The sequence below is a fragment of the Garra rufa genome, chromosome 10 (genome assembly GCF_049309525.1).
Source record: "Garra rufa chromosome 10, GarRuf1.0, whole genome shotgun sequence".
NCBI classification, from domain to species: domain Eukaryota; kingdom Metazoa; phylum Chordata; class Actinopteri; order Cypriniformes; family Cyprinidae; genus Garra; species Garra rufa.
The window spans coordinates 5,900,761-5,920,447 of record NC_133370.1 but is presented as its reverse complement, the minus strand read 5'-3'; the positions used below and the strand labels follow the sequence as shown (position 1 = coordinate 5,920,447).

At 31.7% G+C, this 19,687-nt stretch overlaps 1 protein-coding gene across 1 annotated transcript in view; it reads right to left on the bottom strand.

Annotated features, from left to right (window-relative positions):
• LOC141343845 (potassium/sodium hyperpolarization-activated cyclic nucleotide-gated channel 2-like) overlaps positions 1 to 8,600 on the bottom strand; it is an 86,979-nt gene extending 78,379 nt beyond the window's left edge. The window contains exons 1-2 of the mRNA XM_073848507.1: positions 7,624 to 8,600; positions 3,827 to 4,250 (exon numbers count right to left, since the gene is read on the bottom strand). Coding sequence (XP_073704608.1) covers positions 3,827 to 4,250; positions 7,624 to 8,600 — 1,401 coding nt within the window. The remainder of the gene's footprint in view (positions 1 to 3,826; positions 4,251 to 7,623) is intronic.
• Between the last annotated feature and the right edge of the window lie 11,087 nt (positions 8,601 to 19,687).

The window sequence follows — 19,687 nt, the reverse complement described above, 5'->3', positions numbered from 1 at the left end:
AACAACAGGAATACATCCGATTTACTGAGAAACTTTTGCTTCTCAGATGTTTCTCCTGAGAAAAAGAGCGCAAGCTCACATTTAGAAAAGAGATTTCAATGTCCAAAGACTAAATACTACAATCAAAGGTTATAGAACTTACATATTTCTCATCAAAGACTAAACATACCGCTCTGTAATTGTGCTGTATGTCTCAATATGAAAATCTGGTGTATAACTTTATTTCTCCTAAATGAATTTAGGAGAAATTATGTGAACAAAGCTCAATCTATTTACTAAATGCATGTTATTGAACTTCTTGTGAACAATTCAATGTTTGACCTCGTAACGTCTCATCAAAATCTCATAACTGGAGCTTATGCAATTATTTTGTATTAAACCCCGCCCCCACAATTAAACCCCGCCCCTGCCTGCGCATTTGATAGCTACACCCACATCTCAACCTCCAATCAACAATGATGCATTAGAACCAAGTCTCCGCCTACATTTTTTCTTTTTCATTAATCTTATGCAAAAATAGAAAAAAAGATCTTTCACTACTAGCGATTTGCAACTTTAAAAAAAGCTTAACTGAAAACTCCATTAAACCTGATAAAAAGTCAGAAATGTGAGATAAAAAAGTTATAAAGTCAGAACAGTGACTTTATATCTCGTAATTCTAAGAAATAAAGTCGCATTTGCGTGATATAAACTCGTAATTGCGAGAAAAAAAAGTCAGATTTGTGTGATATAAACTCGAAATTGTGAGTTGAGTAAGAATTGTGAGAATAAACAGCAATTCTGTGAACATTTCAGTCTTTTTTTCTGCTCAGAACTAGACTTTCTAACTCACAATTGAGAGTTTATATCTCAAAATTCTGTAAAAAGTAAGAATTGTGAGATACAAACTCTCAATTGCGAGAAAAAAGTCAGAACTGCAAGAGGTAAACTCGTCAGAAGTCATGTCAGAATTGTGAGATTTTATCTCGCGATTCTGATTTTATTTTTCGCAATTGTGAGATTATATCCCGCAATTCTGACTTTATAACTCACGATTGTGATTTTATATCTCACAATTCTGAGAAAAAAAGTTTATTTGATACAATTCTGAGGGAAAAAAAACAAATTGTGAGATGTAAACTCACAATTTGCGAGAAAAAAGTCAGAATTGTGAGATAAAAAGTCGCAATTACCTTTTGTATTTTTTATTCAGTGGCAAAAATAGACTCAGATGTACATCATAATACAGGAAAAAGATCTGTCACTGCTAGCGTTTAGCAACTTTAAACAAAGCTTAACTGAAAACTCCATTAAACCTGATAAAGGTATAAAAAAAACAATATCTGAGTGGTTTTGGCCCGTTGGGCCCATTGTTCAACTTTGCCAACTGGGACTGGCACATCTCTGCACCCTTCATGTCTTCTATTTCTATTAAGCATGTCTAAACATCCACAGATCATTTGTGTCTACCAGGAGAATAATCTTCCACTTGCGCTCATATTTCATTCAGATATTGCACACAGCATGCAGAGCTCACAGAGTTCATATAAGAATTCAATATATTCAATATGGAAGGCCATTTCAACCAAAAAAAAAAAGCTTGGGTTAATCATGATTTGCATAGAAAGTCATAAATATGAAATTAAATATAATGACAAATTCTGAAATATAAAAGTCATTACTTGTGAAATAAATAGTTTAATTATGAGATAAAGTTGAAATTGTGAAATAAGCAGTTTAAATTCATAATTATAACACATACTGACTGTTATACTGTTTTTAACTTTTTACATCATAATTATGACAAATCATAAAAAACTTTTTTAATCTCAATTTTGACTATTTTTGTAATAAATGACTTTTACACCATAATTTAGATTCATCTCATAATTTACTCTTTATCTCAATATTGTTTTGTCATAATATTTGTTTCATAATTTTGAATTTTCATCATGAATTCTTGATAATTTATGTCATAAATAGACTTTCTGCCTAATGATCAACTTTTATCTCATAATTTAGACTTTTCATCTCATAGTTTAGACTATCTCATACATTTTTACTATTTATGTAGTAAATTACTTTTCCACTATAAATTGGTTCATAATTAGGACTATTTATGTCAAAATTAAGACTTTTTGTCTCAAGATTGACTTTATATCCCATAATTACGACTTACTTTTTGTCAAAAATAACTTTAGTGCCATAATTTAGATTTATCTCATAATTTGCTTTTTATCTCAATGTTAACTTATGTCATAATTGACTTTTATCTCATAAATTTGATTTTACTGTTTATGTCTTAATTAGAAAAGTTTTTGTCTAATTGACTTTTTATGTCATGATTATGACTTATGTCAGAACTATGATTTTTGTCTCATAATGATAATTTGTCAAAAATGTCTCATCTCATAGTTTGCCTTTTATCTCAGTGTTAACTGTCATGTCACAACTGTCTTTTATCTCATGTCATAATACATTTTTTAATAATTATGTCATAATTAACTTTTTGACTTATGCCGTAAATTACAAACAGGGGCGGACTGGCCATCGAGAGAACCGGGACAATTCCCAGTGGCCTGGCAGCCAATTTGGCCCGCTTCCATTTTTTTATTTATATTTTATTTTCATATATATATTGTTGTTGTTGTTGTTGTTTCTGTTGCCTGCCGAATGTACTAAAGTGATTATTTCCAAATTCGCCATTCAATAATAATACTCTAATAAAGCATAATCCGGTTTGTCTTGACTGACAACGCAATTCGCCCAATCATGCGTCCGCCAAAAGAATGCAAGACTCGAGAATGGAGCGCCCAGGGGGAGAAGAGGGTCGAAACTGTCCTGTTCAGTACTTCATTTACAGGTCAGATACTACTGTAGTTTTGTTTTCTTAGTTAAGCATTAAACTGCTTGCAAATATTATCAATAGCAGCCAGTTTGCTGCAAAATTAACAAAATGGCATAATTTTGTAAAGAGTAGGAATTTAGCAGACAAATATTCACATTGTTTTATAACACGTTTAGAGGGAGCTAAGGCTAACAACAATACAGCCCTTACAAAAATTAACCATGTTTTCACTAAAAACCAAAAACCACTGTTACTATAGTTAAACTATGGTAACCACAAATTAAAAAAAGGTTTTGCTACACTTTATGGTATTTGTAGTAAAACTCTGGTTATACAAATTGTAATCAAAAATGCCAAAAAAAAACAGTTACTACTTTACTTTCACCATAGGCCTAATTAAACCATGGTTAATTTTCCTAAGGACAAAACATGACCCATGATAATGCAAAAAAAAAAAATTCAGTATTAGGATTTTACTAAAGATATATTCAAGATGTAGCTATTATTGTAGGCCAACAGTTTTGACATTTGGCCAAGATAAAACAATAGCACATGGTCCTAATGTAATACTTACATTTTTATAAAAAAGTAAATGGAAGTTCAAGAGATAATCTTTAATTATTTTGCGTGGCACCAGCCAATGGATTATACTTTTTATGTGATAATAATAATGGCTTTACAAAAAAAAAAAAATATTGTCCATGGTTTCAGATTTTGTTGTGGGTTTTTGGGATGGCCTGGATGAGTGTGAGATTTCCCGGCCTTGAATGTTGTCCCAGTCCGCCCCTGATTACAAAATTAGACTTTTATCTCTTAATTCCTGACTTTTTATGTCAATTCTGACTTTTTTCATAATTATAATTTAGCAAGTCATTATTTTTTTCTTGTATGGTGGAAATGGGATTCCATATCTATTACATCTGATGTGTCTGGCACTTTGTGTATACACATATGACATGGTAAATATATGTGAGATTGTGGCGGTGTCTGTTTACATACCTCTTCCCACTGGTGAATATAGCGGATAAGCCGGGAGAGACGCAGCAGCCTCAGCAAGCTCAGGATTTTAGTGAAACGCACAATCCTCAGGGCTCGCGCCGTCTTATACACCTCCGAGTCTATGCCTTTCTCCACGATCAGGAAGATATAATCCACCGGAATGGATGAGACAAAGTCCACAATAAACCAGGTCTTTAGGTACTTCTTCTTGATGGTCTTTGGGTCCAGGATAATGTCAGAATTGTCCTCAATAATGATACCCGTGCGAAAGTTGAGCACCAGGTCCATGAGGAAGAAGGTGTCAGAGACCACGTTAAAGATGATCCAGGGCGTAGTCGTCTCTTCTTTGAAGAAGGTGATGCCAACAGGAATAATGATCAGGTTGCCCACCATGAAGAGAAGCATGGTGAAATCCCAGTAGAACCTGGAAGAGAGAAGAGAAAGAAAATGGCTTTATCCAACACCATCTTATAAGTCAGTGGTAAATTATGTGATTTTACTTTTGCGCATTTGTAAACCCTGGGTTGTTGTTCTTATTTGCATATTTACAAGGTTAATAACAAGAATTGTTTCACAGTGACTGTGTTTACATGCACAGAATTCAGTCTTATTAACATTTTGCATGCATCATGCAAATGCATAAACCACTGGGTGTGACAAGAGGAAAACATTATTCCAGAAATATCAAAAAGAACAAAAAAAAGCCAACATATGCATATGGGTCAAAGACGTTAACAAAATAAATTTACAAAAGTAATTTTATGTCCACAGAAAGCACATTAAATGTAAATAAAGTGTCAATACTTTTAATGTTTCAAATATGTTTTTGGAGAATTAATGTCAAAATTTGGTTGAAATAATGTTACATTGTCATTCAGTGTTACACAATATTTATGTAAAAATTCAAACAACATGCTTATTCTGACTTGTACATATTCAAATATATAAAAGAATAAGGGAGCATATACAATTTTATTGTGTTTTAAATTAGTAAAATAATTCTTACTGACAAATGGGCAAAACTTAGGATAGTGGCAAATTTTGGAAATGTAGAATTACAACTAATTAGTATTTGGGATGAAATAATTCATCTTTTAATATGTCATGAATTGATTTTTGTTGTAAATATGTCTAACAAGATTTTTACACTGAATGACATTTTAGTGGGTCTTCTGTAAATTAGAATTATTAAATTTTTTGCTCAGAAAAACAAAAACAAAAATGCAATAAAATTTAAATTACATTTTTTAGGGAAAACAACCATTTAAAGCAGTATTACACTTATTGTTTTTGTGCACAAACCTTTTTCGTCTTTGACCCATTTGTCAATTTAAATTCGTTGGACTTACATTACAAATGCATGAACTAAAATATAACAAATTAAAATAATAACTCACAATGAGCACTAAATGTGTTATAGCATTTATTAATCTTTGTAAAAAAAATAAGTTAATAAAAACACAATTTTTATAACTATTTGTTGACTATTGATTGTCCATGTTGACATTAACATTAAATAAGCTTAATAAATGCTTTAGATGTATTTTTCATTGTTAGGTCATGTTAACCAATGCATTTCACTAATATAAAAAAAAAAATTCAACCAAACATTAATTTCTAAGTATATGTCAAACAAAACTAATATTAGATAGAGATTAGATACAAAGAGTAGTGAAAAGTCAAGCTATTGAAACATTTTGGCAATTAGCAGGAGACATATTTTTAAAAAGCATTTAACAAACATGTTTAGACATGATTTTTATGACCTACATTTGGCGATTCATTCTGCCCTTGAGCGCTTTTGTTAAAACATGAATGAAAATTAATGAGTCGATTAAATTGCTGTCCAAAATTAAGAAAACCCAGCATAATAAATAGAAAAAGCAGGCCTCTCCAGTATTTCCAGATTAGAATTCCCAGAAAAAAACACAAATGTCCTAGTTTATTCTGATTATGCTATTTAAATGCATGCAAAAATATTCTGACAGCTGTCAATTCAAGAGTCATTGTGAACATTTCAGCATTCTAATGCATTGCAGCATGCATGTCACTCATATAAGGTACATTAAACAGGTTTGTTATGAAAACAGCACTAAAAATCAACAACATTAGCACTGCAAAGATGCATGCAACAATGCATAACAATGTGCTGTCGAGAATGCTTTATAGTGACCTTGTGGAAAGGGCAAGAGAGCCGAAAACCTCAGAAGACCCCTGATATTTGAGAGTCTCGCACGGCTGTGACTGGTGCAAGTCAATTCCTGAGGGTCTGAAATAAAGGTCTGTGTGGAGCGGATGTGATCCGTTTCCACGTGGTGCTCGCACACGTGTACAACTCAAGGTCACAGCAGCGCGCGCTAAGGTGCATGCTGACTCATAACTGGAGACTGATGCAACTCGTACACAATGGCAGCTCCTTTTCACAAGGTTTGCACAGCTGATCGGCTCCGAGGGTCTTTGATATGTCAAGATGACTTTGAATGGAGTGGGAGTATTGAAATAAATATGCATCAGTTTCAGGTTTTTCTAGGGAGACGATGCAAAATGTTACGGATGTGTGCGTGTAGCTTCACTAAATGCCGAAATTGCATGCATTTTGTCATCAACAATATTTATATATCATCTGATGAGGTCTTAATGTACACAATGTACTGCTGAATTCAGTGCAACTCACATGTTGCATTGTTGAATGCAACCTGATGCATGAACCTCAAGCAATGCAAAGCTTATGTAAAAGTCATCCAGTAGTTTTCATAGCATGCAAAACACGTCCAGACTGACTGTGGTGCTGGAATGATGTTCCTCCCTGATACAGACATAATGCATAACAGCATGACCATCTGTAGACTAACACTTGAGTGAAAGTTTGGCACGTCAAAATTGTATTTACTGAGGTTAATGCGTCATCATTTTTAAAACCCTGAGATATATGCATTATCAGAATGAATGCTATTAATACTAGAGAAAATTGCTTATGTGCTTCAATGTATTTGGTCTCACATTGTTATCTAGTCAGGTAGAAATACATCTAACTCAGCACGGACAAAAATGCTTATGTGCCATAATGTGTATGCTCAAAAAATCACAATGCTATTGCTTTTTTGTTTCGCTTTTTATAACCACAACAATAGCACGGTCAGATTACATCGCTCAATTTTATGAGAGAATAATACGACACTCAAATAAAAAATGCATGTTTTTTGGAAATGGTATTATTATTGATTTTTCTATTACGGCAAAATTCATTTGGATATTAAGATCATGTTCCATTAGGATATTTAGTACATTTCCTTTCGTAAATATATTAAAATTTACATTTTGATTAGTAATATGCATTGCTATGAACTTAATTTGGACAACTTTAAAGGCGATTTTCTCAATATTTAGAATTTTGCACCCTCAGATTCCAGATTTTCAAATATTGTTTTATCTTTACAAACCAAACATCAATGGAAAGCTTATTTATTCAGCTTTCAGGTGTTGTATAAATCTCAATTTCAAAAACAAAGTGACCTTTATGACTGGTTTTGTTGTCCAGAGTCACATTTCGTTTAAAACTACTGATCAACAGGTTTGTGTGAGGGTTCAAAAGTCTGAGACCATTAAATACTTGCATTATTAATACATTTGAGAACGCATCTGCTGCTCAATGCCACTATCACTACAAGATCTTTAAACTCACTCATTCGTTTTAATTATTGGTTCCAAAATTGAAATGTAAAAAAAGCACACTATTGGATGCCCATTTCATTGATGGGTCACATTTGGTCCATGCCATCATGCAAAGTTTCTCTTACCTGAAGTCGCTGTATGGGTGAATGATCCAGTTGCCCGCCGATTTGACACGCTCCTGCTCCTTCTCGACCGCCTTCTGGCTCCCGTACATGCGCAGGGAGAATTTATTGACCCCAGGCTGCAACATGCTGCTGAATTGCCGCTGCATGAAGCTCGCCTGGCTGCCCCGGGTCTCGCCGTCCTCCTGAGCTCCATCCTCGGATTTGAGGAACGTCACCGAGTTGCGGGGCTGCTGCTGCGCGCCGTGGATGGAGGACGAGGCTTTCCTGCTGGGGGCGTTGGAAAAGGACACTTTGGAATCCTTCTTCTCCGGGACCCCGGGGTACGAGGCGTCCTGTCCCTGCGTGCTGGTCGCGTCCACGCTGGTCGTTGAATTGCAGGCTGCGCGCCTGATCCCGTCCGGCTTGGACATGATGGAGCGGAGGCTCCCGGTGCCGGAGTCCCGCCTGCACTCCCCGTTCTTGTTGCATTTCATGCTGGAAAGCGTTGTTGAAAGATTGCCGTCACCTTCAGCAGCATTACAAGCCTCTACCGTCACGGTGGCCACTACGGTAGACGCTTTGCTTCCTCCTCCTCCGCCCTTAACGGTGTCGTGGCGACCCGCAGGAGCAGCAGCAGCAGCATCACCATCACCCGGGCGCGCATCAGTGGAAGTGGAGCTCCTGGACGCGCCTCCTCCTCCTCCTCCTGCTCCTCCCCCTCCTCCTCCCGGCGCGCAGCTCTTAATCTGGACGCTGCTCCCTCCTCCCGTCCTCCTCAGCCGCGGATGCTGAAACTTGGATTCCTCTTCCGCGTCGTCCGTCTCCTCCATGGCGACGTGATTGGGTTTCGGGTTCGACCCGGCGGCATCCGAGTTGGACTCCAGGCAACTCTTGGCGCTAGTGCTGTTCCCGGTGCAGTGGTACGCGGGCGCGCTCTTATGGGCCGCTTTCTTCGTCATGGCAACATCCGAACCGGGCGAGAGCTCATTCCGGTCCATGTCATTCACCGGATCAGATTTGGCCTGTAATTATCTTTGCGGGAAACCAATCAGCAGGGATGATGGGTGAGAGAGAGAGAGAGGGAGAGAGAAAGAGAGGGAGAGAGACCTACGTGATTTCTTTGCAAACAAAATGAAACAGCTCTTAGTTTATTAACTGTTTGTTGGGTCACTCCGTGAGCGCATTTTCCATTTTAATAAGCAAATTAATGTAGGTTTTTAAACATTGTACCAAATAAACATCGTCTTTGGCGCCATTTCAAGCTAAAATAATATAGAGCTTTTAAAGATATTCAGCTAATTCAGGCCCTGTGCTCAAGGTCATGACATTTCAAAATGCTTATTAGAAAGATAATTCAGTTCTGATATGTGACTCTGGAAAACAAAACCATTGTAAGTGTTGTAAGTGCAACTTTTCTAAAATGAGATTGATACATCATCTGAAAGCTGAATACGTTTTCCAAGCTTTCCATTGATGTATGTTTTGTCAGGATAAAACTATTTTTGGCTGAGACACAACAGAAATCTTGGGGTGCAAAAAAAAACTAAATATTGAGAAAACCACCTCTAAAGTTGTCCAATTGAAGTTCTTAGCAATGCATATTACTAATCAAACATTCATTTTTTATATATTTACAGTAGGACATTTCTAAAATATCTTCATCGAACATGATCTTTACTTAATATCCTAATGATTTTTGGCATTAAAGAAAAATGCAATAATTTTGGCACATACAATGTATTTTTGGCTATTGCTACAAATATACCTGTGCTACTAAAGACTAAACGGTTTTGTGGTCCAGGGTCACATATAACAAGATGCGTGATAAATCAGCACTGAATAATACAAAACAAATGAGAAACTAAAATCGTAGATATGTGATGATTGAAGGCCTACTCACATATGGCATACACCAGGCGTGCCCAACCCTGTTCCTGGAGATCTACCTACCTGCATACTTTGGTTCAAGCCCTGCTCCAACACAGCTGTCTGTAATTATCAAGTGCTGCCTAAGAGATTAATTAACTGGTTCAGGTGTGTTTGATTAGATTCGGAGCTAAACTTTGTAGGATGGGAGATCTCCAGGAACAGGGTTGGACTCCCCTGGCATACACTATATACATAACTCCCTACAATCAGAAAAAAGGTACAAAAGCTGACACTACGGCAGTACCTTTTCAAAAGCAACTAAAATACAGGCCTACTTTTTAGGTGCTAATATGTATACTCTAAGAACTAATATGCACTTCAGAGGGTAAATATAACACAAAGGTGTAGCTTTTTCAAAGGGACCACCCTAGTGGACAGCTTTTGTGCCTTTTTGTCTGAGATTGTAAAATGGTAGTAACAGTTTACATCCCCCTTTTAGAATCTGCAAAATGTTCATTATTTTATTAAAATAAGAGGGATCATACAAAACGCATGTTATTCATGTTAACTGAATGATCCACAGCTGTGTTTTTTTGTTTAGTGATAGTTGTTCATGAGTCCCTTGTTTGTCCTAAAGTTAAACTGCTTGCTGTTCTTCAGAAAAATCCTTCAGGTCCCACAAATTCTTTGGTTTTCCTGCATTTCTGTGCATTTGAACCCTTTTCAACAATGACTGTATGATTTTGAGATCCATCTTTTCACACTGAGGACAACTGAGAGACTCGTATGCAACTATTACAGAAGGTTCAAACACTCACTGATGCTCCAGAGGGAAAAGACAATGCATTAAGAGCTGGGGGATTTTTACATTTTTCTTATTTCACCTTAATATCATATTTATCATATTTAGTACTGTCCTTCAGAGGCCACATAATATAGTTACATGTTTCCAAAAGTTTTCACCCCCCAGCTCTGGAGTATCTGAGTGTTTGAACCTTCTGTAATAGTTGCATATGAGTCTCTCAGTTGTCCTCAGTGTGAAAAGATGAATCTCAAAATCATGCAGTCATTGTTGAAAAGGGTTCACATGCACAGAAATGCAGGAAAACCAAAGAATTTGTGGGACCTGAAGGATTTCTCTGAAGAACAGCAGGCAGTTTAACTGTTCAGGACAAACAAGGGACTCATGAACAACTATCACTAAACAAAAACACACAGCTGTGGATCATTCGGGTAACAATGTCTTAAGAAACAACTATTTGAACATCTTTTATGTGAAATAACTTATTCAGGTCGGTAATAAATTAACAATAACATGCATTTTGTGTGAACCCTATTATTTTGCTAAAAAGCATTAACAGGCAGATTGTGAAAGGGATTGTAAACTTTTGACCTCAGCTGTATTTAGTAACGTAGTTGGCAATTTGTCAATTGAACTAGAATTAAAAGCTGATATTAAATCAAAACAAAGTAAGCTTTTGCAAACACTGGTCTGTGAACAGGCCAACAGCTTTTGTTTTTACATGCACACAATAGCATAATAAAACGAGATTCGTATTAATTATGTATGCATACGCTAACAGAAAAAAAAGCACGTTTCGTTCAGTTCATCTGTCGTCCTCCCAGTCCTACTGACTTAAAAGGTAATCAATCAAGTCTGTTGTGTCTGTGCAGAAATCTATAAATGACTGAGGTCGCATGCATAAACAGATGGCTGGGAATATTTGTAGTTACTACTGTCGCATAAACAGTCTGACACTTTTTTTGTGTCATGGCGCTGTGATGTCATACCAGCAGAGGATGCGCTCAATGACAACAACAGAGTGAAATCAGACTGCAGCGCGGCGCCACCTACCGGCGGACAGGCGGAACTACAGCAGCTCACAGAAAAATGTTTTGGAGTACCACTGGGGTCATTCCGCTTTAAAGACCTGTTGAATTATGTCTTAAAAATCCAGATTAAACTCAAACACAGAGCTCTAAATGATAAAATACAGTGTAAGTTGTCAGTAAATTACTATTCAGTGATCTCATCTGCCCAGATGTTCTCTGATTCTGAAAAGTAGTGCAGCAATAATCTTAAGTAGTATATCAAAACACTCTCAGGTAGAGAAAAAAGGTACAAAAGCCGTCACTGGGGCAGTATCTTTTCAAAAGGCAATAATATGTAGCCCAGCATTAAGGTACAAATATGTATACTTTAGATAGTGATGCGTAATAAGTAAGGGTTACAATTAATAAGTTGCAAATGCATTCCTTTTGAAAAGTAAACATATAGATGTTAGCGGAAATGTTCAAGAGTGTTTGCCATGAAAGAAAGAAAGGGGGAAAAAAGAAATCCAGTGGGAGAAAATAAAGACCACATTTTTGCAAATATATTACTAAAATATTTTAAAATATTTTTTAAAAATTAGAATATTAAAAGAACAATTGTATTAATCACAAATATAATGACACATTATATTATTAGCATTATAACCTGAGAATATTCCAAACAGTTTTAATTTTCAATTTAGCAACATTAAGAAACTATTAAATTTTTTTCCAGTTTTTTATTTTAATTTTATTTAATGTCTTAGTAACTTGTAGTATTTTCTTCCAAGTATAAAAAGCTAAAATAATTTAAAATGTAGTTAAAACTGAAATAAAAAAGAATAAAATATATATATTTTTTTTAAATATGAAAACCTGAAATAATTTTACATTTAAATGTAACTAAAACTGAAATGAATAAAAAATTATATATATAAAATATATATAATTTCAACTTTTTTATATTTGAAAAAAAAACTTAAAATTAATAAGAGATTAAATTAAATTAAAATTAAAACAAAAAAGTGTCTCAATGTTGCTAAAATAACACTTTTTGGAACATTCTCAAGTTATTATGCTAATAATAAAATGTGTGATTATATCTACATATTTATTATATAATAAAAATTTAATATTTAATAATATTTTCCTTTAATATATATATATATATATATATATACACACACACACACACACACACACACACATTTAAATGTAACTGAAACTGAAAAAAAGATATGTATTTTTTTCCTTTTTTTCAGTTTGAGTTACATTTAAATTTAAGACATTTTTGCAAATATATTATTAAAATAATTTAAAATATTTAGATTTAAAAATTTGATTATTAAAAGAAATAATATTATCACAAATATAATTACAGTTTATTATTAGCATAATTTCTCAGTGTTATATTTGTAATATTTTTACATTTTTCTTTCAGTCTTAGTCACATTTAAACTACATACTAAAATTAAAATAAAATGTATACATTTATAAAATTATATCCATCTATATCTATCTATTTTTATTTTTTTTAACTTTTGTTCACTTGTATTTAGTTTAGCACATCAAGTTAAATTGAATTAACTTTTGTAATTATTTGATGTAACATTTTTATGTTTTTAACTTTAGTTTCAGTTTTAGTTATAACTAGCTACGACAAACTAGTTTCCGAAGAGCATTATGTGCAAGAAAATCAGAATTTACTTACATTGATTTACTGCATACTCTAAAATATTTCCTCATTTTACATCATCATTGTTCCAGGTTTAAATAGAACAAAATCCCAGATTATCAATTCAACACTTTCAAATCTCTCTGAATGCTCTCTGCTTTCATAATAAACACATGCACGACATTACCATCGATTAAACACGAGAGAAAGCTCATTTGTGATCACCATCTGTTCCTGACCACTTCCCCAAGCAGAAAGCATCTTCCCGAGCACATCATCTGCAAAAAGCAAGTCATCTTCCTCCTTGAATATCATTGATGCTGACCTACAGTAGCAGACCGCAGTCATTAAGGAGGATGCCGGCTCACAGAAGTCCTGCGGACTGTCGGATCTTACCTTGTTTTCCCTGACGCTGACGTGTGACTGAAAGCAGCCAATGCAGAGAGTGAAGCGCACCTCCAGAACAGCAGCCCGGAGCAATGACATTGAAAGGTTGTCTCAACCCGGCAGAGGGAGAGAAAGAGGTGGGATGCCGCGTCCCTTCACTGATGGAGCGTTTGACCTCTGGAGGTCAGAGAGGTCACCATGCTCCCAACCACACGTGCTGCTTCCTACTTGGAAAGTGTTTAACCTGAGCAGCTCCGGATCAATCTCTCTCTCTCTCTCTCTCTGCAGAACTGAATGCCGGCACTCACTTCCTGGTATGACACATTTAAGGATGATGCTTTGGGCTTCATTTGCATAAAAGGCAGAGTTCCAAGAAAGCTGGAGATCTGTGCATCGATTTTGGAAGCTGTTCAGATTCAGGAGATCAACAGGGTTCCCACAGGTTTTTAACCAGTGTACTCCAGTTATCTGTCTTAGTACTGGGTAAAAATCATTTATAGGCATTGCATTTAATAGATTTTTTTATTGCAGAGCATAACAGGAAAAACACAAACCAGTTTCCCTGAATTTTTTTTTTTCCGGGTTTTCTGTGACTGTGGGAATTCTGATTCACATACTGAACTGTTAAAGATGAGTTGAAAGTTGTTTTTGGTAACTGAAATAAAGCTGAAATAAAATGCAAATATTAGATGATAAAAAGTTAGAAACATTGCTTTGGCAACTAAAAGAAATTTAGGTTTAGTTTGCAGTACTTAACTAAAACAGATGTAAAATTAAGAAAATATTTATATTACAAAAAAAAAGTAATAAAAATGGCAAAAGCACATCAAATTAAAATATAAAAAAGCTAATTTATATATTAAATAATTAAGGTTTAAATAAATTACTGAAACTGAAATTAAAAATAAAGTCTAATGGATTATTTGTCATTAGACTTTATTAGACAGTACTAAACTAAAACAGAAAAAAAATTAAGGAAATATTTATATTAAAAAAAATTAAAAAGTAATAAAAATGGCAAAAGCACATAAAATTACTAAAACTAAAATCCTAAAATATAGAAAAGCTAATTTAGTTAAGTGCTTAATAGTTATTAATATATATATATATTTAAATTAAGGGAAAAAAGCAATGAAATTATTTTTAAAAATTAGATAAAAAAATTAGATGAAGTCCTGCCTTGGGAACTAATTTACGAATTAAGGTTTAAATAAATTAAAACTAAAACTGAAAAAGAAAATTAATGGATTTTTTATTAGACAGTACAAAACTAAAACAGGAACAAAAATTAAGGAATATTTATATACAATTTAAAAATAAGAAATGAATAAAAATGGCAAAGCTAAAATAAACTAAAATTAAATTAAATCTTAAAATATTAAAAAAAAATCTTGGCAACTAACTAATGTTTAAATAAATTACTTCAACTAAAATTGAAATAAAAATAAAGTCTAAAGGGAAAAAGTGAATAAAAAAATTACAAACAGGAACATTAAAATAAAATCTAAAAATATATAAAATAAATAAGAAATTTAGCAAAAGAAAATTAATATTATAGGTGTTGTTTTGCCAACTAACTAAAATAAAGTGCTTCTGATGAAAAAAAAAACAAAAAAAAACAAGATCTAATGGAAATGAAAACAATGAGAAAAACAACCAAATTACAAAAGCTAAAATTGAAATAAAAACTGAAAACAAAAATAAAATGCAATTCTAAATATGAATTAATACTTCTATATATAAAAATCTATGATTTAGCTATATCAAATCTGTGCATGCATCAATGCATCAACACTCTTAAACATAAAGCTTCGTTACTGCCATTGATATTTTCATAAAGAACCTTTAACATCCATGGAATCTTTCCATTCCACAAGAAGTTCTTTTTCTTCATCACACTAAAATAATGTGAAATAATGGTTCTTTTAAGGACTGTTCACTGAAAGGTTCTTTGGGAACCAAAAATGGTACCTCTGTGTCATAACTGCCCAAAAAAGCTCTTTTGGGAAGCTTTATATTTAAGAGTGAAGCATAAGAGCACTAACTGATTCAAGCCAAAATAGCCCATAAGTCTCTATACATGCTTGATTTGGTGGTCTCATAAAAATAAATTCACACTGCAAGAACGCAGAGGAGCTACTCTGTCTGAAAACACACAGCACAGTACAGGGAGCGCTCATGTTGTAAAATAAAAAATGAATAAAAATGGCAAAAGCACATAAAATAACTAAAACAAAGTAAAATTAAAATTAATAAAAAAAAAAATAATAATAATAATTAGAAATTAGAAATCCTAAAATAGAAAAGAGAAATTAAGATTCAATCTTAAAATATAAAAATAATATAAAATATTTAGTTTAATGCTTAATAGTTATTAATATGTATAATAAAAATATATAAATATTAGATGAAAAGCTTAAAAAACAAAAAATTAGAAATTCTGCCTCAGCAACTAAGGTTTAAATAAATTAATACAACTAAAACTGAAAAAAAAAATTGTAAAAAAAAAAGTCTAATGAAATTTTATTTTATTTTAATTTTAAACAAAAATTAAGGAAATATTTATATACAATTTTAAAAGAAAAAAATGAATAAAAATGGCAAAGCACATAAAATTACTAAAATAAATGTAAATTTATTTTATGTAAATAAAATGTAAAATTAAATCTAAAAATGTAAAAAAGCTTAAACTAAAAATTAGTAATAGTTATTAATATTTATAAAAAAATTTAAATAAAAAAATATTTTTTTTAATCTAATATAAATATATAAATATTATATATATATTTATATATTTATATTAGATTAAAAACTTACAAAACTAAAATTTAGAAATCCTGCCTTGGCAACTAATCGTTTAAATAAATTACTAGAATTAAAACCGAAATAAAAATAAAGTCTAAAGGGGAAAAAAAGTTAATTAAAATGCACAAAAAAATTACACACACTAACATTAAAATCAAATCTAAAAATATATCAAATTAGAAACTTAGCAAAAGAAAATGAATATTATAGGTGTGGTTTTGGCAACTAGCTAAAATAAAATACTAAAGAACCTTTAACATCCATGGAATCTTTCCATTCCACAAGAGGTTATTTTTCTTCATCACACTAAAATTACTAAAACTACATAAAAAAAACAAAGTCTAATGGAAATGAAAACAATGACAAAAACAACAAAAGCGAAAATTGAAATAAAATCTGAAAACAAAAATAAAAGGCAATTCTAAATATGAGTAAATACTTCTATATATAAAAATCTGTGATTTAGCTTTATCAAATCTGTGCATGCATCAATGCATCAACACTCTTAAAAATAAAGCTGAATAAAAATGGTTCCTCTGTGTCAAAACTACCCAAAAAAGCTCTTTCAGGAACTTTTATTTTTAAGAGTGAAGCATAAGAACAGCAGCAAGTCAAGAGCACTAACTGATTCAAGCCAAAATAGCCCATAAGTCTCTATACATGCTTGATTTGGTGGTCTCATAAAAATAAATACACACTGCAAGAGTGCAGAGGAGCTACTCTGTCTGAAAACACACAGTAGCACAGTACAGGGAGCGCTCATGTTGTAAAATAAAAAATGGCAAATAAAATGACTAAAACAAACTAAAATTAAAATTACTTTTAAAAAAACTTAAAACAAATAATTCGAAATTAGAAATCCTAAAACATAAAAGAGAAATTAAAATTCAATCTTAAATTATAAAAAAGAACTAATTTAGTTTAATGCTTAATAGTGATTAATATTTATAATAAAAATACATAAATATTAGATGAAAAGCTTAAAAAACTAAAAACTAGAAATTCTGCCTTGGCAACTAACTAAGGTTTAAATAAATAAAACTAAAACTGGGAAAAAAGAAGTCTAATGGATTTTTTTTTAGACTTTACAGTACTAAACTAAAACAGAAACAAAAATTAAGGAAATATTTATATACAATTTCAAAATAAAAAATTAATACAAATGGCAAAAGCACATAAAGTTACTAAAATAAACTAAAATTAAAATTTTATTTTAAAATATAAAAAAGCTATTTTTGTTTAATGCATAATAGTTATTAATATTTATAATAAAAATACATTAGATTAAAAGCTTAAAAAACAAAAAAAAAATAGATATAAATCCATATAAATATTTCCTTGATTTGTTTCTGTTTTAGTTTAGTACTGTATAATAAAGTCAAATAAAATTTTATTAGATTTTTTAAAATTCTAATAAAATTTTATTCGACTTTATTATACAGTACTAAACTAAAACAGAAACAAATCAAGGAAATATTTATATACAATTTCCAAAAAAAAAAAAAACTGAAATTAAATCTTAAAATATTAAAAAAGCATTTTTTTAATGCTTAAAAGTTTGATGCTTATTATAAAAAATATAATTAGATGAAAAGCTTAAAAAACAAAATATAAAAAAGAAATTACTTTTAAAAAACTTAAATAATTAGAAATTAGAAATCCTAAAACATAAAAGAGAAATTAAAATTCAATCCTAAATTATAAAAAAGAACTAATTTAGTTTAATGCTTAATAGTGATTAATATTTATAATAAAAATACATAAATATTAGATGAAAAGCTTAAACTAAAAACTAGAAATTCTGCCTTGGCAACTAACTAAGGTTTAAATAAATAAAACTAAAACTGGGAAAAAAGAAGTCTAATGGATTTTTTTTTAGACTTACAGTACTAAACTAAAACAGAAACAAAAATCAAGGAAATATTTATATACAATTTCCAAAAAAAAAAAACTGAAATTAAATCTTAAAATATTAAAAAAGCTATTTTTTAATGCTTAATAATTTAATGCTTATTATAAAAAATATAATTAGATGAAAAGCTTAAAAAAACAAAATATAAAAAAGAAATGAAAAATCAATCTTAAAATGCATATAAAAAAACTAATTTAGTTTAATGCTTAATAATGATTAATATTTGTAATTAAAAAAACAATAGATGAAAAGCTTAAAAAACTAAACTTTTTAAATCCTGCCTTGGCAACTAAGGTTTAAATAAATTAATAAAATTAAACTAAAAAAAATGAATATTATAGGTGCTGTTTTGGCAGCTAACTAAAATAAAGTGCTTCTGAAACACTGAAATTACTAAAACTAAATAAAAAAAAGTCTAATGGAAATGAAATCAATGACAAAATACAACAAAATTTAAAAAAAAAAGCTTAAAGTAAAAAAAAAAAAAAAAACACCTATTCTAAATATAAATAATACTGATAAATAAATATTTCTATAGAATAGAAAAAAAAACACTCTTTTGGGAACCTGTATTTTTAAGAGTGAAGCATAAGAGCAGCAGCAAGTCAAGAACACTAACTGATTCAAGCCAAAATAGCCCATAAGTCTCTATACATGCTTGATTTGGTGGTCTCATAAAAATAAATACACACTGAAAGAGCGCAGAGGAGCTACTCTGTCTGAAAACACACAGTAGCACAGTACAGGGAGCACTCATGTTGTTTATATAGCCAGCAATAAAATAACTTGAAAATGAATTTGCAGCAACAGGCCGGTCACTCTTGCAGATAATCACAATTAGCAGCTGCTAATGGAGTCTGGCTGGAGATCAGACACACAGCTGCGGAGCAGGCGGCTGATAACACAGACTACAGCAGCTGCATACAACTCAACACTCACAAACACTGTTTACTCAAACAGCTGTAAAAGCTTGTACTGAAACTTTGCTACTTTCTGGCATCAGACTAGTGATGCTCATTTAGCCTGATCTGAATAGACTGACCAGCACATTTCAGCACACATTATTTCATGAATCTGTCATTAGATTGAGCTCTCGGCTGTTGAAGAATGAAGAAGCGCATATTATATTATAACAGACAGCAAACCCGTCACCGGTGACTTTAATAATGCAGCAGCAAATAAACTAAACTGAATAAATAATGGCACCTTAATTGCTGCTTGAGGTATTAGAAATGGTTTGAAATGAAAACTAAATTATGAGAGTTTTAGTGACATGGTCATAAACAATAAAATAATAATATATTTATTATATAGCACCTTTAAAAGTTGATTTCTCAAAGCACTTAACAATAAAACATCATTATTTGTTAAAAAGATGGAATATAATAGTGGTTTATGTACATAAACTTTAATAAAATAACTAATTTCTAATAAAAAAAATTATAATAATACTAAAAATCTTTAAAAATAAACTAACTTGTTAAAATCCTATAATGAATACTACTATAAAGTAAATACTACTATAAAGACTATGATAAGAGTACTAAAAATATAAAACAATATGTACATGAATTTACATGATTTTAAATAAAGCTGTTAATGAAATAAAATATAAGTAAAACTAA